Source organism: Neopsephotus bourkii, unplaced genomic scaffold, assembly GCF_033783945.1.
Source record: "Neopsephotus bourkii isolate Nb327-2 ecotype Australia unplaced genomic scaffold, CSIRO-AGI_Nbou_v1 NB_1814, whole genome shotgun sequence".
NCBI classification, from domain to species: domain Eukaryota; kingdom Metazoa; phylum Chordata; class Aves; order Psittaciformes; family Psittacidae; genus Neopsephotus; species Neopsephotus bourkii.
This window is the reverse complement of record NW_026902287.1, coordinates 1,182,592-1,203,724: the sequence shown is the minus strand read 5'-3', so window position 1 is coordinate 1,203,724 and position 21,133 is coordinate 1,182,592. Positions and strand designations below refer to the sequence as shown.

The 21,133-nt window shown below is 51.8% G+C and overlaps 1 protein-coding gene across 1 annotated transcript in view; it reads right to left on the bottom strand.

Annotated features, from left to right (window-relative positions):
- The window catches only part of B4GALT1 (beta-1,4-galactosyltransferase 1), a 28,270-nt gene extending 7,869 nt beyond the window's left edge, over positions 1–20,401 (bottom strand). The window contains exons 1-2 of the mRNA XM_061342719.1: positions 20,104–20,401; positions 6,337–6,572 (exon numbers count right to left, since the gene is read on the bottom strand). Coding sequence (XP_061198703.1) covers positions 6,337–6,572; positions 20,104–20,368 — 501 coding nt within the window. The 5' untranslated portion in view covers positions 20,369–20,401. The remainder of the gene's footprint in view (positions 1–6,336; positions 6,573–20,103) is intronic.
- Between the last annotated feature and the right edge of the window lie 732 nt (positions 20,402–21,133).

Genomic DNA, 21,133 nt, shown 5'->3' with positions numbered 1-21,133 from the left:
CTGTGATGAGCCCTGTGCAGCTGTGTACACATGGGAGCAGAACGCTGCATGGGCCCTGGAAAGGGCAGTGCTGTGACACACAGCCGTGTTTACTGGATGGCAGGACGGTGTGACCTGCTTCTCACAAGGGCTACGGCTTACACACCAGCCACCATCATCTGCTGCGGTGCGCAGCCCCGGCTCTGCTGCTGCTCTGCCAGCCCAAGTACAGCACAACCCACCCCCTGTCCCAGGGGCCTCGTAGGGAAAATGGAACCAGGAGGGCAGTCACCACGACGGGAAGGACTGAACAGAGATGACACTGCAGCAGTGCACGTTTATGCCCCAGAACAGGCGCAGTTTACAAAGGGACCTGTGGAGCAGGGCAGGAAAGTATCTGCTCTCTCCCCTAAGCCACAAGGTGCCTGAGGAGAATCAGCCTGGCCTCTCTCAGGCAGACACATTTCAAAAGCGCACACGGCTTTGAACACAAGTACAGGCTTGCAAACTGCTCGAGTACTCTTGAGAAAACATCATACCCACAAACCCAAGAATACCAGTGGTTTGAGAGTAAGGGTTTCCAACCCACGATTCAACTTTGCAGCAGCAGCTTCAAACCCAAACCCTGTTCAGAGCATCAAAGCAGGCAGAAGGCAGGACATCACTGAAAGAGGCTCAAGTTTTTTGCCAGCCTGGAAACCAAGACTGCCAAGTCCTTTCTCTTCTACCATATCTCACCTTTCCTCCCCCACATCCTCTGAGCAGTGCTGAGCCAAAGGACCCCCCACTCCTCCAACTGGGCAAGTCATCCCCACAACCTGTGGTACCCACACCAGCATGGAACACAAATCAAGGCAGGCAAAATACTGTGCCCAAGGAGCAGCAGCTTAAAACATCACCTCATCCCGGCTGCCTTTGCCTGGTTAATAAATAATCAATTTGGAAACTGTTTAATCCAGACTGGTTAAGGGACCTGCGGCGAGAGAGCCAAGGTAGGTTCTTGAAACAGCCACAAATACCTTTCAAATGAAGGTTTTAACATTCAAGCGTCAAACCTAGGTTTTCAAAGCATTCATCACCTGCCTCAGGCATAAATTGATTTCACAGGGAGGAGTGAGCTTTCGTGGAGGAGGATCTAAGCAAATTCTCAGCCTCCTCACCCGAAAACCCAAAAGGGTTCACACAATTACTAAGGTGGTGGGAAGATGTTCACCCATCATGTGTAAGTAAGAGCAGTGAAAACCTGAGTGCAGTAAATGAGGGTGAGATGAGCAAAGAGGCTGGTGAGAGGGAGCAGCTGAGGCTGTGGGATCGGAGGGTTTTCTTCCCCCAGCAAAGGGGGCTGCCCAGCCCCATCTGCCCTGTGCTCCTCAGGTCCCATGGCATCAAACCCAGCCCTGGCTCCGTACTCAAAAGGGGGGCTTTTCCTGGTGCTGGTGCACAATGCAGTGTGCTCACACCCCAAAGCACCTGCTGGGGTCCAGTCTACATGACTGTCTTCATTTCATACCATTTGGCTGCTCATTTCATAATGAAATTTCAAGGCAAAGGGTGCTTCACGCCAATATTATTACAGGCAGAGGCTCAGCCACAATTAAACCGTGCCTTCAGGTGGCCTCTAACTCCTCTAGGTGACACCTGGGGATTAACAGTGCTATGAGGAGCTTTGATTTTAAACCTCTCCCTGAAAAAACCCAAAGGACAGTGCAGTGACCAGACCACAGGTACCTCAGACCCTTCCTGTCCCCTCACCCATCAGAGCCCACACCAGGACCCCCTGCGTGGAGATGGACTAAACACACAGCAAACACTTCATGTGGGCACTGTCCCAAATGGACACACAGGTTCACACTGTGGGATCCAAAAGGCTGGGGGGGGGGCAGAAAAAAAAATCACAACCAAATAAGAAAACTCCTTTCCAAGCCATTTTTTAGTAACTTTACAGTGAGCAGGTAGCTCATGCAGCAAGCCTTGCAATGCTAGCATTAGTGGTGACTCCTCTGATGGCAAGAGGCATGTTTTCTGTCGAGGTATGCAGGGCTCTACAGCATGCATCGGAGTGAAAGAAGACTGACAAGAGGTTTTGCTCTTTTGGAGAAAGCTCTGTTTCTTTACCTAAGGCAGTGTGGAAGCACTGGCGTGCTTGCAGTACCTGAGATTCACATCTTCCAAAACTCAGACACATGCTGTAGCCTTCCATCTCTGACTGATTCACAGCTTTTCGAAAGAAAGCAGAGCTGGGAAATCTCCTTTCTGTGCTGCTGCCCCTGCCAGGAAAGCACAAAGCACAGTACCACTCCTTCAGCGAACAGATGAAGCAGAGTTGAAGCAACCTCCAGTCCTTGCCTCTGCTTGGCAGCAAGTAATCCCACAGAGGCTCCCTGTTACTTGTCACAAGGAAATTGATTAGTTTGGACTTGCTTAGACAGAGGAGCACCATATGAAGAGCCAGACAGTGCACAAGGGACTGACTGCTGCTTTGACAGTGCAGCCAAGCTCTAAACATAACATCCATGCTTACTTCCTAGGTTTTCAATCAGAAGAGATATAGCCCAAGAACACTTTTGCTGGTTTTCTCCCTTGATAATTTTTTCCCCATGTTATCTTGTCCTGAGACTCAGCCCATGTCCGAGTTCAGCGTTGATACCCAGCACCAGTTTGTGGCTCCTGATTTCACTCTCCCTGTCTCAGCCAATACATCCAAGTCCATCCCCATTCTGTGGTCCACAAGAGACCGGCTGAAGGGGGACAACCTCTTGCCTCAGTCCTACAGGATCTGACACTAAGTCATTCTCACACCCAGAGACAATCAGCCCGAGCAAAAGAACATGGAGGCTTTTTTACTTCCCATCCCTTACCTTTGCTGACTCTGGTTTGCTCAGCCAGACCTTCCAAAGGATGCTACCTTCTTTTAGCACCAGATAAAACTGAAGTTTTGGAACTGTCATTCAAGCTAAAGCACCTGAAAATCAGCAAGAAGCCATCCATCCTAATTTTGTCTTCCCACCCATTTCCATATAGAAGGCAGCTCTGAGAGTCCTCCTGCAGACTGCACAGGACCCGTAGCTGCATCTCTCTCACTTGAATCCTACGCTCTCCAGATCTCAGGATGGTACTGGTGAGGATACATGTTTCTGGCCAGCTAGAAGAGAGCCATCACCTCCAACAGGAAGCTGCTAGCTATGTCAGGGATCTGGCACAGCAACCTGATCCACAACGTCCCTGTTAAAGACCATGCTCCAGTGGTCTTGAGGAGTAGGTAGAAACAGATTTCCAGGGTCTTACAGAGACATGAGGAGATGCTTAGGAGAAAGGAGCTGCAGAGGAAACTCATCTCCCTCACCACTGAGAGGGTAAGAAGGAGCTGAGCACACTTCCCTCCTCTGCCCACATACCTGAGGGGTCCTGATACCTCCTGCAGAATAACATGGATCAGTGTGATGGCCTAACCACTCTGCAGGCACATGTACACACACATTCTGGAAAATCACTACTGAGGACACTGCAGGAGGCAGTGGAATATGGATGACCTGCATGTTTTTTAGGGAATTTGCTAAGTCTCCCCAACTTCAGTCTGGCTGCAGAGCCATCTGCAGCACCACAGTCACCACTACCTTCTCTTTCAGTGCAGTCAAGGTTGCTCGGCAGCAAGTGGATGCTACAGAAAGCATGTACAGCCACATGTCCACGTCTCTGGAAAATCCTATAACTGCTACTCCATGTGTCAGGCCTGGCTTTTGCTTGGGGCGAGTGAGGAGGGTGAAGCATAATATATATATTTTCCACTGGCTCCTGTTACATTTACAAACATTATCCCCCTGACTTCAGCCAAGTCCTGCCCTGAGGCATTCAGGCACGCAAGAACAGCATGGTGGAGACAGGACAGACTCGTGACGGAAACACATTGCGCTGAAAGGAAGAAGTTTGACATTACCAGTGCAGCAGTAGCAGGGCTCAGCGCTCCTCTTTCTTTCTATGAGATGCAGAGCACAGAAGAGCACGTAGGCAGCGTGTAAGAACCAGATCACACAGTAAGTCTCCTTGCTTCAGTGATTGCTTTGATATAGACAGGATTAACAAGTAAAGGTAATATTTCCCCACTAGAAGGAAAAATAAAATAAAAAAAAAAAAAAGGAGGGCAGATGCAAAGGGAAGGACAGACAAGAAAAAGAGAAAAGCAATTGTCAAGACAGCAGAGAAATAAAACTATTTTCCTACTGTATTTCTGGCAGAATTAATACATTTTCTGCAACTCTACATTCAGTGCTCCACTCACCCTCGAGAGACACGTCCAGTGGGTTTACTACCTGATCACTCTGCCTCTTCCAGACATAGCTTGTTAGGGGCATGCAGAAGAAGCATGTTTAATTTACAGATCAAGTAGTCTCACTTACTAACGTAGATCTGACTGCTTGATGTGTCCAGGGTGTATATAGCCTGTGTACTGCATATCACTCTCTCTCATTCCCAACTTTGCTCAAGGGGTGCGTCTGAAAACAGCATTTGCTTCAGTAATTTTAGTGAGTGTTACTTTAGAGCACAGAGACAGCCCCACAGCCCTAGTGCTGGAGGACAGGACCAGGGAAGAGGAGGAGCCAGCAATGCAGGGCAATGCAAGCCAGCACGCAGCATTGCAGCAGCAGCAGGAACTCCAACAGGGCTTCAGACACTGCCTGCCTTTACAGGCACCAGCATAGCCGCATGGGACCGGGCCCCTTGCTTTCCTTACCCTTGAACATCACTGATGGGGAAATGCCTGCCCTGTTGGCTCTTTGCAGTAGAGATGGCTGCTCACCCACAACCACTGGCCCCAGACCGAGGTCCTCCGCAAAGCCACTGCAGGACCACTGCTGGCAACACAGCTTGCTTCCAAGCCACACTCAGGAAAGGGAGGCACGCTGCCCTGCCACCATCACCCACCTGTACCCAGTGACTGGTGGGGACCATGGCTCAAGCAGCCTTGTGGCACCAGTACCTTGCACAGACAAATGTTGCTGTGCAAGGAAGGCAGCCTGAAGGATGGAGGGCTGGGGCTGGCCCTGCGTTGCTGGTCCACAGCAGCATCAGATGCTCTTTGCATTACACAGGAAGGGACACCTTATAGGACTTAGTTTTAGGGCACAGTGTGCTGCAGAAACACCTTGTGTCCTCAGCAGCGCAGCCACAAGCACAGCTGGCTGCAGACACCAGAGCAATTTGGCTGCTGTGCTTGGGAGCTATCACTAATTCCCCCCAAATCACTTCTGCCCAGATCTCTGGCACCCAGGAAATGAGCAAAGTAAGAGAAATAGTAGTAACTGAGTATTGGTTTCCTCTCTAGAAAAAGGTCTCCCCTTACTTTCAATTCTGTAAAGAAATTTATCGCTTGGGCGACCACTTTCAGTATTCATGGTGTTTGATATGCATGAACACATCAGCTGGTCCACACATTTAAGGAGTTACATTTAAAGAATCATGTTATTTCACACCCGTTTTCACAGAGCTGAGAAAACAGGATATAAATACATATCCAAAAGAGAAACTGTGCTGTGAGATTGTTCAGCTGGCAATCTCCTCCGGGGCCCTCAGAACTACACCTGCCCTTTCACGCTGCAGCCCATGCAAATGCCTACACATTTTAGGCTTCTCTAGGGGTGAACAACACTCAATTACTTAACCACCATTACAGTATAAATTAAGACAGCTTATTTGGAACGAAACATGCCCTTTTCTTTCTTAGACAGGTCTAAGGCCATCAGATATTGAGGGAAAAATAGCAACAAACCAACAAAAAATCCCCTTGTTTCTTTTCTGTTCTGTTTACCTGAAGATCACTCACCTGACTCCACTGCCACAGCTTTTCTTTCTTCATCCTGACACTTTGTGTACTATTACTAACAAGAATAGAAGTTGCTCAAGAAAGTGAAATCCTACGGCTTTATGGCACACCCATTGCCAGATTATGCATTAATGCTACTGTGTCACCTTAAAAATCTCTGTATACAACTCCTGCAGCAGCTGGGAAAAAGGACCATTTGGAAAGATGTAGCAGATTGTTAGACTGGGTTGTGCAACCCGGGATTTTCTCCCTCCTCACCAGGTGGGCTCTTTAAGCAGAAGCTCTTTAGAGTGAATTATTGTGCCTGACCAGAAGAAGGGACCTCAGATTTTCCATCAGAATCACTGATGCAGAATTGCTCAAATTGCTCACGTTAATTTTCACTTTTCTTTTTTTCTTATTTATTTTCTAAAGCAACCTTACCCCTGCCTGCCACACCACTGCTGTTGAGGACAAAGAAACCACTCCTCTGTTTCATGGGGCACAGACACTATTAATCATAGAGGTATAAAGGCCTGTCTACGCCTTGAGCATCTTACCTGGTTAATAACATACACTCCATAATCTAGTTGCTGCCTTTGGAGAATTGGGTGCAGGTAATAGAGCCAGTACTTCAGGTGCTCCTCTCGGTTCCTGAATGGTATGATTATTGCTACTTTCTGAAGTGCTATACAGTCCTTTGGAGCAAAACGACCTCCTGCTTTGACCTCTGGGTTTAGTCTCGCCACTTCGTCCAGGTTCACAGGCTGGGAGAACTCCACACGTAGCGCACCAACTGGAAGAGAGGCACAGCACAAAGCAACTTAGCACACATGATCTGCTTCTCTGAGCACCCATCCTTTACACATTTGTTTTCCTGGTTTGTTTTGTTCTTTAAACACAGAGGAATGGATGCACACAACATCCCAGCAGTGCACGGAGATGCTGAAGCTTGGAGCAGCCATACAACAGAATTCAGAGCAAACCTGCAAGTGCTGTAGCCTATTGGTATCAGACCCCAACCAAGTCACTGACGCCAACGGAGTCATAGAATCATAGAATATGTAGGGTTGGAAGGGACCTTACGATCATCCAGCTCCACCCCCCTGCCATGGGCAGGGACACCTCACACTAAACCATGTCACCCAAGGCTCTGTCCAACCTGGCCTTGAACACTGCCAGGGGTGGAGCATTTACCACTTCTTTGGGCAACCCATTCCAATGCCTCACCACCCTAACAGTAAAGAACTTCCTCCTTATATCCAACTTGAAGTTTCCTTGTTTATGTTTGAACCCATTACCCCTTGTCCTATCACTACAATCCTATCTTCTTGGCAAACCAAAAGCGGTGCTACCACTGGCATGTGTGCCACAAAAGCAGCCTACTGAGGAGTGTTACCTCTGGGCTCTCACCCATCCCACACAGCATTGAGAGAAGAGCACTCCTCAAACAACCCTGCTATCCTACCAATGCAACTACTTACACCAAGGCTTGACACATGCAAAGTGAACAAAACCCCTGTTCTTGTTTTTTCTTTCTCTCCTATTTTCCGTGTTCTGTAGGCATGCCTGTTATTTATTAGAAGTCCCACATTAGAACTGCTATAAAAAGCATATCCAGATTTGCATGGTGGTTGGCAATTCCTGCATACGGTTTCAACAGTGGCAGGTTTTGAAACCGCCAAGATAATCTGTGCCAAAACTGGTGTCTAAAACTGAGAACCCCCTGGCACCACAGAGAAGACAGCAGCCACTGAGATAGCTGTTCAAAGCCAAACTCACTGAGAAAGGGCAGCGACAGCCCCAGGCACTGATACGGCCAATGAGACCTATTCTGCAAGACTTTGGCTCATGCGCCTGCATGCGCGTGCTCATCGCTTGCCAGGGCTTCTCTGCTCTGCCACGTGGCTCTACAGCACTGGATCACAGACATTTTGTGCATGCCCCCTCTTTACATCCAAGCTGGCCTTTCCACGGTATCTGTTTCCAGCAGCCCCAGCCCTGGTGAACAGGCCGGCTGCAAAAACCCAGTGAGCATGGTAGTGGTCTGCAGAAGGACCTCTCTTGCTGTCATGTCCTGCTCCCAGTAACGGGGAGCTAATAAAGTGGGCTTTGCAGGCAAACCCTGTTCCCACTGAAGCCTCTGCAGTGGGCAGGGATGCTGAGGGCCCCGCACATAAAGCAGGTTTTCACCATAAACACCAGGCTGAGGATCACTCCTTAGAGATTTGGCTGCTGTACCCTCTGCCTCTACTCTACATGGGTGTGAACACATATGTGTGTGCACGCACTCACTGGCACACGTGTCTTAGAGCTCCTGTCTCTTCTTTGCATTTGCTGAAGAGATGCCCAGTGCACCTCTGAGGACACACACATGTACATGTCTGTGTGTGTGTGTGTCAACAGTGCCCTCACAGCCCTGTGACAAAAGACACAAGTGACTTTTAGTGCTCTGAAAGACAGTGGCAGTACCAATCAACCTTGTGCGTACCCCAGGATGTGACTGCACTAAAAGCAGAAACAATGTTCCAGGTGTACAGGTCACTCACTGCTTACAGATCTAGAAGAAGCTGCTTTAGCTCAGTTGTGCTACTCCACAAAATGTGTGCTTCCTCAAGGCTGAAGATGGCAAGAAGGAGACCAGCCAAACAGGCAGAGGTGCTTGGTGTATCCCCAGAGGCAGCGAGGAGATGAGGCTTTGCTGCCAGCACAGTGGAGGCAAGACCTTGTATGACTTGGCATCACAGGCAGGATGCAAAGGGATCTCCTGATCTCAGGTTAAACGGGTAAGCCTGCACGTTTCTCTTGCACAAGGAGAAAGAAGGCAGTGATTTCTCAGGCTCCAGCAGTGGGATCAGTCTGTCCGTGCCCTCAGCATCCTCACGGTTCCCAGCTTCACCTCAGTGTGCCTGCTCGGCTCCCCACCCTCTCTGCCCCACGGGTCCTGGAGAGGCCAGCCCTGCGCCTGTGCCTGCGCAGCCAGGGCCAAAACCGCCCCGGCTGAACAGCGGTTTGCAGGGAGAGCCTGGAGGGCGCTCTGCAGTGGGAGGAAGAGGCAAGAATGAGAGGAACCAGCGCAGGAAGGAACATGCAGTGGCATGAGCAGGCATGGGATGGGGCACAGCTTCCTTATGCAGTAGGACAGGCAGGGGGCAAGCACTGAAGCAGCACAGTAGGAGATGGGAGAGTGCATCTGTTCCTCTGAATATGGGTACCTCTTCCCTGCAGTGAGTGCTCTCTCAGAGCTGCCTCTGGCCTCAGTATACATCCATGCCTGCTTCCCCCTGCCCATCCCTCTGCCCCTCAGTGCTACCTCCAATAGGAGACTGGCACTCACAGCCAGGATGATGCCTATAGCAAAGGGTGTTACAGTGGGCATGGTTCACTTAACCATGGTCATAGCCAGCAAATGGGATTATGCCGGGCATCTGTGCCCAGGGATGCTATTTCCCTGCCTTGTTCATGCCCTGCTGCCAGCAGCGGGACCGACCCAGCCGGACACTGCAGGAAGCAGCAGAGCGGAAGCAGCACATCCTTCCACAGGGCCCTGCCAGCACTACCCGCTCCCAGGCTCCGGGCGGCTGCTGTCCCATGGAGCAAGCCCCTTCCTGCCACAGAGGGATGAGCTCTCTGCTCCCAGTTACTCCCAGGAAACTGCAAGCCCCATCAGCCCAGGGGATGCTTTCTGGTTTAACAAACAAAGGCTCCTTTAATGTATCACACTCACTCGCACAGCACAAAAGTTTCCCATTTAGGAAAATGTAGGGGTGAAATCTTCTACTGGTGGTTTGTGAGCTCCAGCTGGTCAAGGATAGCCACAAGCTATCCAGGACACTCCAAGCAAGGCTTTTTGCAGGCTGGCACTCACCAGCCCCCCAGGGCTAAACATGGACAACTAACCCTGCCAGTGCTTGCTCTTGTTTGCCTTCAGGAGGCTGTAAGGTCAGCAGGGAAAAGATGGAAAACACATTCATGATAAAAACCAGCTGCAGAAGACAGACATTTAACAGTTTCAGGGTCCTGACAGACACTGCTGGGAGATGATCTGTGCTGCTCTGACCTCCAGTTAATCAAATCAGCTTAAAGGCAACACACCCTCTTACAAATGCCGCCCCGAGGGATGCAGCCTACACGAAGGTCAGTGGGAAGACCCCAGGCACTGGCATTGTACATGTACAGGAAGGCAGCCGCTTTGGAGGCAGGCTTGATGCAAATCACCCGGTTAATACACCCACTGGCGTCAGTAAGAATACAAAAAAGGTGAAAAACCTGAATAGGCTGTTTTCAAATAAGGAATGGCTAAAACAAGCTAGACCTGGTAAAGCAATGTGGCTGATGAAAAGCACCATACTACCCGCTGCCCATCAGTGGTTCCAGTTCAATTCCCAAGCAGGACAAGGCTGAAGCTTCATCTGCAAACACGGGCTTTCCAGATGGGGATCAGAATCATGGTTCCAGTTGCTGATTTTAAATAACTTTTACTGAAATTTGACTGCCTGGATAGCAAGCAGCCCCTAGACTGTTGTCTCACAAGGATGCCAACTCAGGACATGATCTGCTGATGCCATGAAAGCATGTGAAGTTTGATGCGTGTGCTGTCCCACTGGCCAAAACTCTATCCTTATCTGTTTTTACTAGGTAAAATTTTCAGCCCAATTTGCTCCATTTCAGTCTTTTCTGCTCCTGGTCAAGGTGACTGCCTGACATAGGAGTCACTGTATATTAAGCCCCTTGCTAAAAACAGGCAGGCATGACCAAGCTATGCAGACTTGTGACTCTGGTCACCCATACGGCCTAGGATTTGTAGGCAGACACCCTTTGGGTTCAGAGTTACAGAGTTTACAGAACCATAGAATAGTTAGGGTTTGAAAGGACCTTAAAGTCACCTAGTTCCAACCCCCTGCCACGGGCAGGGATGCTTCACACCAGACCATGTTGCCTAAGGCCGTGAACACTGCCAGGGATGGAGCATTTACCACTTCTTTGGGCAACCTGTTCCAGTGTCTCACCACCCTCACAGTAAAGAACTTCTTCCTTATATCTAACCTGAGCTTTCCCTGTTTAAGTTTGAACCCATTTCCCCTTGTCCTACCACTGTAGTCGCTGATGAAGAGTCCACCTCCAGCATCCTTATAGGCCCCTGTCATGGTTTAAGCCCAGCCGGTAACTCAGAACCATGCGGCCGCTCGCTCACTCCCCCTCTCTTCTTCCTTCCCCTGCTCTCGGAGGGATGGGGAGGAAAATGGAAAGAAATGTAACTCCCATGGGTTGAGATAAGAACAGTTTAGTAACTAAGGTATAACACAAACCACTGCTGCTACCACCAATAATAATAATGATAAGGGAAATAACAAGGGGAGAGAACACAACTGCTCACCACCCGCTGACTGATACCCAGCCCAACCCAAGCAGTGATCTAGCCCTTCCGGGTAACTCCCCCCAGTTTATATACTGGGCATGACGTGCTGTGGTATGGAATACCTCTTTGGTCAGTTTGGGTCAGGTGTCCTGTCTCTGCTTCCTCCCGGCTTCCCCTCCTCCCTGGCAGAGCATGGGACTCAGAAAGTTCTTGGTCAGAGGAAACATTACTGAACAACAACTAAAAACATCAGTGTCATCAGCGCTGTTCTCAGTCTGAAAGTCAAAAACGCAGCCTTGCACCAGCTACTAAGAAGGAGAAAAATGACTGCTACAGCTGAACCCAGGACAGCCCCCTTCAGATACTGGAATGCTGCTATGATGTCTCCAAGCAGCCTTCTCTTCTCCCAACTTTCTCAGACCGTTTTCACACCGGAAGTGCTCCCAGCCCCGTGATCATCCTCGTGGCCTCCTCTGGAGTCCCAGCAGCAGCTCTGCAAGCCTCCACTGTACATTTTTAGCAAAAGAAGACCTCGAAAACATGAGTAAGCAGCTACCGGAAGCTGGCAAAAGCATGCACCCAAAGCAAAGGCTTCAGAGACTGTGAAAGGTGGATTTACAGCTGGCAGCGGCAGGGTATTAGGAAAGGTGCACACAAAAACAAGCCAACCTCCTCCTGCCCCCCCATCTCTGACACTCAGAAGCATTTCTGCTCTAAGGGAAGGTGCACAGGAAAAGTACTGTGTAGGCTCAGATGCTGAGGTGGCCATCACGGTGTACACAAACAGGAAGCAGCTTCTCACATGAAGCAAAAGGTGAGGCTTGCGAAATGTCAGAGGCAGCACAACACTCAAGCCTCAGTAACCAGCCCCACAGATCTGGTGATCTTCCCATCCCCTACTTTGCAGCAGCCACACGTGCCACAACAGCTAATCCTCCTGCTGCATGAGGCTGTCAGCACGCGTTCTCGCTGGTGCGCATCCCCCTGACTCAAACGAGAGAACCTTGCACCAACAGCCCAGAATCTGCTTGGCTGGATGCTAGAACAAATTTAGAAGCTGCTCCAGTCTCCCTGGACCACAGATACTAGAAGAGAACAGAAAACCCAAGAAGTGATGCCCAGAATTATACCCTTCCATCCCAAGGGGGGCAGCATCACGTTCCATCCAAGGTGGTAGCAGGTAATACAAGGTGGGGCAGCAGCTATGAAGGGCAGCCCAGAGGGGTTCAGGTGGGATGGGCTGGGGAAGAACCCCTTCCCTAGGAGGGCAGTGCAGCCCCATCAGAAGGAGATGTGATGGAGGGCAGCTGGGCTCATGGGTCAGTTTGCAGAGGTACCCATCAGAGTAAACTGCCTTCCCAAGCACTCCTCTGGGAAAAGCGGCACAATTCACCTGCACGCCTTAAGCCAGGCACAAACCTCAGGTATTTAATCTGATGAGAATGAAAGCAAAAGCGTGCAGCACGGAGGTTGGAAAGAATGCCTCTCCAAACAGTGCAGAGAAGAACGTTTCCATTGCCGTGGCCGAGTGCTCTCCAGCCGCCGAGCCATGTGCACACCCGCACTGCTGAGCTCAGACAAACCTCATGCAAAAAGAAAGCTGGAAAAAGAGAAGCAAAACTTTCAGGAAGGAAAAAACCCCAACCCAAACCTCTCTCTGCAGGGGCCCAGCAGAAAAGGGAACGGCTGGGAAAAACAAACCCCGCTCCACCCCAGACAATGCAGGGGCACGTCTCCCCACCCCAGGCTGTGGAGCAGGGGTCCCTCAGACCCACGCAGCACTCCAGGGCAGGCAGGTACCTGCATCCCACAGCTCACCAAAGCAAGCATTTCCCATTAAAATCAGCTCGACTTCAGAGCCATGCTAGCACCTACGCAGACAGGACCAGCCAGGCTTGAAATGGGGGTACAGCCCCGTGGTGGAGGATGGGACTGGTTCCCCAAGCAGCCCCTGTCCTGGCGTGCAAACCACTGTATGACATGGTCCAGTGTGAGGCGCCCCTGCCCATGGCAGGGGGCTGGAACTAGATGATCTTAAGGTCCTTTCCAGCCCTAACCCTCCTGTTCTTGTATGAAAACACCTCTGCCTCCTTGCAGACTGGATGGCAGCTGCTGCCCCTTGCTGCCTGCACATCTCACTCCCCCATGAGTATTCTTAAAGGAAAATAATCCTTAGGTCTGGCTAGAAATACCCCAGTGAGGAAACAAAGCCTTCCCAAGGACTAGGATACGTTTTCTTTTGCTGGTCTACACAGGCAAAGTTGCATCCTGTTACAGATGTCAGATATGCCAGTGCAAGGCTTGAGCCTTGTAGTTTGTTGCTACACCAGTGCAGGGCCTGTCTTAGGCAGGTTCACACTGTGTCATCTTAGACTGTGGGAAACAGGCTGAAAAAGCCATGAGGGTGCATCACATACACTGGCAGCACTGGGTCTGCACGATGGCACGTTTGTACGATTAACTGAGCACTTAACAGAGACAAACACATCTTAATCCAACCCCAAACACTGCCTATTCCAACACAAGGTCTCACACCATCAGGACATGGTGTCTTTCAAGAGAAAAGGAAAAAGTTTGCTGTTTCCACAAGAAGGTACTGTTGGGAGAGAACCAGAGCCCTCATCGGTGGCTGAAATCCAGCACAAGCTCAGGAAGGCAGCTTTGAACTGTCTCCCTTTGAGCCGGGCAATCTGCATGTGATTAGCCCTTCTCACTGCCTCTGTGAAATTAAATTCCAGGCCCTCAAACAGCAAATTCAAAACAAATAAACACAGGGGCCTGGATCAGAAAAAGGCTGAGCTGCCCCCCACCAGGAATCCCCCACCCTGCTGTGGGGTGGGATGGGAAGACAGGAGCAATCCCAGGATGAGTGGCATCCCAGGAACACAGCTCTGCCAGGGGAGCCCCAACACACAAGGCAGCCCCCAGCTCTCCTGCCCCATCCCATCCTATCTCATCCCATGCAATTAGCAGTGCCTGCACCCAGATCCCGGTGCTGTCCTGGGTGGGGTGGAGGTTCTTCTGTCTGCATAAAACCATGCCAGGGCTGGCACACCCCTAAAAGCATGGGGTGCTGCCAGCAAGCAGCAGGGAGGTGAGGACAGGATCAGGGCATTGCATGCCTGGGGAGATGCTGCCCAAACCCCACTGCCCCAGCACACAGGGAAACCCACCCCATAAAGCCTTCAGCTTCAGCAAGATGTGCTTGCAGGCAAGCGCTCTCAAAGCAAGCCCAACATGGGGAGGTGGCAAAGCCGCCCGCTTTCAGGCAAACATCTGCAGGGGCTTCGGGACTGCCCCGAGCCGTGGCAGCTCAGCTGCAGCTGAGAGGCAGCTGGAAAGGCTGTTTGCAGTTCCCCCGTGCCACTGCTTACCTGCCCGGAGGTGCTAACCCGTGCCTGGCTCACTGAGCACTTCTTGCAGGCAAGGGGCTCTGGGCACGGATTCGTACAGTAGAAAACGCTGTTGCAGGGGCAACAGGCTGAGCTGTGTGCTGTCTCCACAGGCCAGAGAGACCGTGCTCAGTGAGCTGACACTGCTCCTCCATCCGCATCCCAGAAAACTCACATCTTTGGCACCACCACTGCAGCACTGCTGTAGGCTGGCTCACTGCGTTCCCAAACCCCTCCTGCTCCATGGAGAAGAGTGTGCAGGAGGGAGTGAGTGGAGCAGTGGCTGCAGGATGCTGCCAGGGAGAGGAGGAAGGTGAGCAGTGGAGCACAGCAGCTTCCTCAGGCTGCCTCTGAGGCCACCATACCCAGAGCACCCCCAGCACTCTACCCTTTGGGGTGCAGGGGGGCCTTAACACAGTGACAATGTCCTCCATCTGCTGAGTGAAGTCACATGAAGGAGCTCCACACCAGAGCAGTAAAGTTGAGAACTGAACTGAATTCTGCATCCCGGTGCAGTTCGGGAAGCTGTGAGTGCCTGTCTCCTTCCAAACACAAACTTGGCCCAATTTCCAAGGAAACTAGCTGTTGCTTCAGATTGACGCTGGCAGAGGAATGAGCACATTATAAAACTCTACGTGCATGAGACGGGAAACTTTCCTTTCCTCCCCAGCACATTCCATCTGTGGTGCTGTATCCCTGAAACAGCTGCGCTCCAGGCAGGCACGGTACCTTTCCATTTGCAAGGCCAATGAATAGTCCTTGGCCTCCACTTTGACCAGCTAAGAGGATGCTAGGGGTGCTCTCGCCACAGAGGCTGCTGCCTGGCCACAGAGAAAGCCTGCGCTTCAGAGGTGCAAGTGCTCCCAACTGCACGGGTAGCTGCGGAGCTGTTCTGTGCGGATCGCACATCTGTTCCCTGCCAAATAGCTTAAACATACCCTTTGGAGGAGTTCAACACAGTCTCTCAACCCCTCTTTTGAGGCCAAGAAAGCCTAAACTTGAGCAAACTAGTCCACATGTGAGCTCCCCCTCCCCTCAGCCCTCTCCATGCTCTCTTTTCTGAGTTTCTGTTTTGCTTTTTCAACACAAGGCAGTGGGGGGACACTGCACAAACCCCAACTTGCAGCCACCAAAGTAAAGCCCACAGCACCCAGGCTGGGTGGGTAGGGGTGGTGGGAAGAGGCAGAGATAGCAGCTGTATTGGCAAGGTTCAAAATAACAAGCCAAAAAAGGCATATCAGACAATAGCAGGCTCAGGTAAGAGGAGGGTGAGATGCTGTGTGTAAAGCAAATGCCTTCTCCACCACTTGGTATCATAAGTGGCTTCACAGATTCAGAAGCCTGCAGTTTCTGGGGCAGAATCCATCTTCCCCAGCAAGACAAGAGCCCATGACTCCAGGTGGGCAATGTGACAGGAACCAGACCCCAGGCATGCCAAACCTAACAAACCCCTCTGGCACAGCCACCACCTGAGTCTCCTTAAAAACTAGCGTTCCCAGCACCTCTTGAGTTTTCCACTCTCTGGCCCCAAATTATGCTCTGCTAGGATTCTGCCAGTGCTAAAGCATCCTCCACTCCTGCACATGAAATGTCCATGTATACAGAGGCCTTAATCTAGATTATCTGTGAACTTGCTGGTGTCTCTCTCAGGCAGCATACCACCTCTAAAAACTTCTGCAACACAGGCAGTCAGCATCACCACAAGCCTCCTCCAAACCTCAAAGCATCAGAATACCCTCATCTAATCTACAGGTTAGAGTGACTGCACACACTGACTATGCAGGCACCAAAAGCAGTGCATGGAAGACAAAGCCCATGCCGTAAGTCCACCAACCAACTGACAGCTGCTCACCCACAAGCTGGTCAAAGGAGCTTGTTCATTTTGATTCTTGTTTTATTGTTAAACATGAATTGCCAACAGCGGGAAGCTTCAGTTTGAACCCAGAACTCTGGCATTTCAAAGAAGCAGTTGTTTTTCCTGCATGCCCAAGATCCCTGAAGAGAAGGCCTTGGGAGTGTTGGCTGATGAGGAGCTCAACGTCAGCCAGCTTCAGTGTGCGCTCAGAGCCCAGAAAGCCAACCATATCCTGGGCTGCATCAAAAGGAGCGTGACCAGCAGGTCAAAGGAGGTGATCCTGACCCTCTGCTTCTTGTGTCACCCTGCCTACAGTCCTGCATCCAGCTCTGGGGACAACTACACAAGAGGGATGTGAACCTGCTGGAGTGAGTCCAGAGGAGGCCATGATCAAAGGGCCAAAGCACCTCTGCTATGAAGACACACTGAGAGAGCCAGGCTTGTTCAGACTGGAGAAGAGAAGGCTCCAGAGACACCTTAGAGCAGCTTCTAGTGGCTAAGGGGGGCTGAAACTGAAACCTGGGGCTGAAAAGCTATTGAGCCAGACACCTAACGGCAACATGTCTAAGGCACTTGGGTTGTCTCCGCCATGAGATGCTCACAGAGTTGAGGATATGAACTGATCTCTTCAGCCTGCCATCCCGTACCAGCCACACCTGGTATCTGAACGAGGGTCAAAAATGGCTAGGAGACAGCTGTCTTCTAAAATAACCTTCATAAACAACACGTGCTTTTGATCAAGCAGGACTTGAAAATGACATCCCTGAAATCCCTTACACAGGTAAGCCTGTGCCATGAGACTCTGCTCTGCAGAAAGCATACAGTCTGCTTTAAAATGAGCTCTTCTGGAGAGGGATCTTGCTACCAATGAAGCTGTCTCTTCCCATGTTCCCTCCTAAAATCAGCAGGCACATAAACTATGCCATCATCAAAACACAAAGACCTCGTAGAATAGGTAGAAGAAAAGCATTCAACTGTTTTGAAGGCATTCAGGCCAACATACATCCTGCTTCTACAGAGCAACTTCAAAATTTCTTAAAAACCAAATAAACAAGCACTACTTTTCTACAGCTCCTAAAGAATACAACAGTGTGGCGAATGGACACGTACAGAGTATATCTGGATTCACTTGGTTTTGGGCTTCTTGAAGGCTGCAATCTCACCACAGCAAGCAGGCTCTGCTTCTCAATACACCATTTAAAATACTCATTGACAGACAGCTCTGAACTTGAGCATAAATCCACAATGCTTATATTAACTTGTATCAGAGAATTTCACAGCTGTTAAGGACTTTTAATTCAAACTTGAATTATAGTATTATTTGCCCAGCCCTGATTTATGCTTAACAAATAGAGGCAAGTGAGCCATAAAAGCATTTTAAATTTGGCAGCTCCTTGTAGAGATTAAACCTCATTCAGCTAATGAGTTTGCTGCTGTGCCAGAAAGCAGGGATTGTAAACTACTCTTCTAAACATCACTAGGAAGAAAACTGTGTGCCTCTGAAATGAGTACCTGGCTATGTGACCTTTCAAAAAGCCCGATCAGCTCAGTCACACATATCCTGTGTGATTCATCACATGCTCCCCAACGACGGGGGAGGGAGAGGACAGAAAATACTAAAAACCAGGGTGAGGTGCATTTGTAATTTAGGTTTACGCTGAGGGTACAGGTCAGTTGGAGCTACCTGCTCCCATCAGAGCTTTGGGAAGGTGGGCATTACAAGAAGGGGCTGGCTGGCTACTGCTTGTGAACGTTCATACCAATAAGGAGCTTTGTGCATAAAAAAGAAGAGGGTTTTCTTTTAATTCTGTGTGGGTGAATTAAGTGGCAGTAATGCCTGTGGAGGGTAGATCTTTCCATCCCCACACTGGCCGTGGAGAAACAGGAGATGCTGATCAGGGCAGACTCATCTGAGGCATGATTGCGTTGCTTTACAAATGCTGTTTGCTAATAAAACCTGAAATGAGCAGGGGAAAAAACAAATACCCATCAGGTCTCTCACCTACACACTGGCTTCAAGGTTGTCACCTACACGTTGGCTACAAACCTTGAAGCTCTGACGATGCTGGCCTCCAACTAACTGCACCCCAGCAAGTACTGAAGGTACCACAGACAGAAACCGTCTGCCTACTGTGTTGTTAAGAGCTGCTTTCTACGTGGCTCTGAAGCTCTCTGAACATCTGTAACCACTTCCAATAGCCTCATCTGGCCCTTGGCAGATTCAGCAAATCCCACTGAAGATGTTACAATGACAATGTAAAATACTTTAACAGATCCTTCAGCCAGTAACTCCGATAAATGCTTTCAGTCTTGAGGACACTAAGAGCATTTCTCTGAATTCCAGGCATTTAAAAAGCACATGACTCCCTCTTGAGAGGATCAGGGTAAGTGGAGACCGTTTAAAGCAAAGCCATATTCATAAAAGACTCCCACATCTACTTCATGAGGACAGGCTTGAAAAGCCACTTTCAACTTAAAGTGATCGGGGGAAAAAAAGTGAAAGATACTAATAAAAAACAACAACAAAAAACATAGCACAGTTCCTTTTAGCAACCTCAAAACCACCTTCCTAAAATAACAAGCCAGTCATTTGTTATGCAGATGCACTGATCCATAAACAGCTGACCAGTGAGCACCCAGAGAATCTATGAATTTGTGCTGGTTTTGTAAACTGAAAACCACAGGTAGCTTCTTTAAAGTCTCTTCCCCCTCTGTGATCTCTGGTAATAAAGGTGCCCGTGCTAACGTGGCACACTGATGAAGAGGGAGATGATCCCCAAGCTGCAGGGCCCGATTAGCCTGTGGCTGGGTCATTATCCACTGGGATGGCTCAGGCTGTGGTAGTGAACTCTACCTGTGCCACAGGAGGATCTATTCAAGAGCAGCAGCTCAAAATGTGAGGTTGGGCGAGAGAGTTGTAAAGGTAGGGAAAAAGCCGAAACCCACCTCCCCTCCACCGCCGCCTCCTGACAAAGGCAGTGGATCCAACCAGATACAGGTGCTCAGTGTAGAAACGGAGACCACCAGCCGGCTGCAGACCTGCCAACCGCCTGCCAGCACCCAGGCTGTCCTGGGGGGAGCACAGCTCCAGTGCAGATAAAACACAGGCCAGGCTGCCACGTATCAGGATACCGCATCACAGCACCAAATACGTGGGAAGCGCCGCTGGGATGCATAACAACTGTATTCATGACCCTGCCTCACAGCGCTTTGTAAATCCGTGCTGCTCACCGAGCAGGTCCGCGCACACAAAAGGCTGCGGGAGCCTACACAGCGCCAGCAGCCCGTCTGAGCCTTCCTGTGAGATTGCGCAAGAGCAGTATTTTGGGTAGAGTTCCCAGAGGAAATTACCCAACCGCTCCGGCAACCAGAAACCCAGCCGGACGGGGAGGGCGCGCTCCCCGAAAGCGCCGCGGCTCCGCTCTTCGCTGACTCCCTGCGCGAGCATCCCCTCCGACACCAGCTCCCCCGGGATTCTCCCACAATCCCCCTGCGGCCAGCGACACGCGTGGACAGCCACGCCGCTGTCACCCCGCGCCCACCAGGGACACCGGCGCACGGCGCACGGCGGCGGGACCCCACAGCGGATGCTGCCGTAGGGGCGCGGACTCGCGGCACTCCCCCAGCCCCGTGTTCCCCGCGGAGCGGACGGCGCCGGGCACCCGTCGGGCGGCAGGAGGAAGGGAAGCGGGGCCCCAAGCCCATACAGGACGGCACTCACCGAGCAGCGGGGAGGGCTCGGGGCAAGGGCCCGTCGGCGACGAGGCGGGCGGGGACCCTGCGGTGGGCGGCGGCGGGCGGGAGAACGGCAGCGAGACGTTGGCGGGCGGAGGGCGGCGCGGCGGCGGCTCGGGGCTGCCTGGCGGCCCCAGGGCGCTGCCCGCCAGGTAGTAGAGCAGCGTGGCCGAGAGGTGGAGGGCGCAGAAGGCGACGAGGAGGCGGCAGGCCCGCTGCAGCGAGGTGCCGGGCAACGACGACTCCTTCATGCCGCTGCGCTGGCGGGGTGCGCCGCCCGCCCCGCGCCGACGACGGGAGACAGGGACGGGGAGGGGACCGCGGCGGCTCCGCCCGTAGGGGGCGGCTCCGAGACCCGCGCCCCGCCCGCAGCCGCCCGCCTCAGGGGGAAGCACCGGCATCCCCCTCGCAGCCCCCTCGCAGCCCCCTCGCAGCCCCCCGGTATCCCCCCAGCATCCCCCTTCCGGCATCCCCCACGCATCTCCCTCCGGGATCCCCGACCGCAACCCCCCGCGCATCCCCTCCGCGGCGTCTCCCACCGCATCCCTTCCCGGCTTCTCCCACTGCATCCCCCACCACATCCGCCTCCCCAGGCATCCCCCACCGCATCCCCCGCCGGCATACCCCACAGCATCTTCCCCTTCATACCTCAGAGCATTCCCCCCACCTCACCCTCCCCGGCATACCCCACTGCATTCCCCACCGCATCCCGCCCCAGCCTCTCCCCATCGGCGGCATCCTCTCCTGGCATCTCCCTGCCCGGCGTCTCTCCCTCCGGCAATCTCCCCGCCTCGGCATCCGCCTCCCGACATCCCCCCTCCCGGCATCTCCTCCCCGGCATCCCACCCCCCCCACCCCCCCCCAGTCTCTCCTCTGCATTCCCTTCCCCGGCATCCCCATCGCTGTCCCCTTGCCTGCCCCTGCCAGCTCTGGTCCGTGGGAGCTCACCGCTCCCTTCTAGCTTGGCTCTCCAGCACCGTTCCCGGTGATACCGCGTGGTAATGGTGACTGCAGGT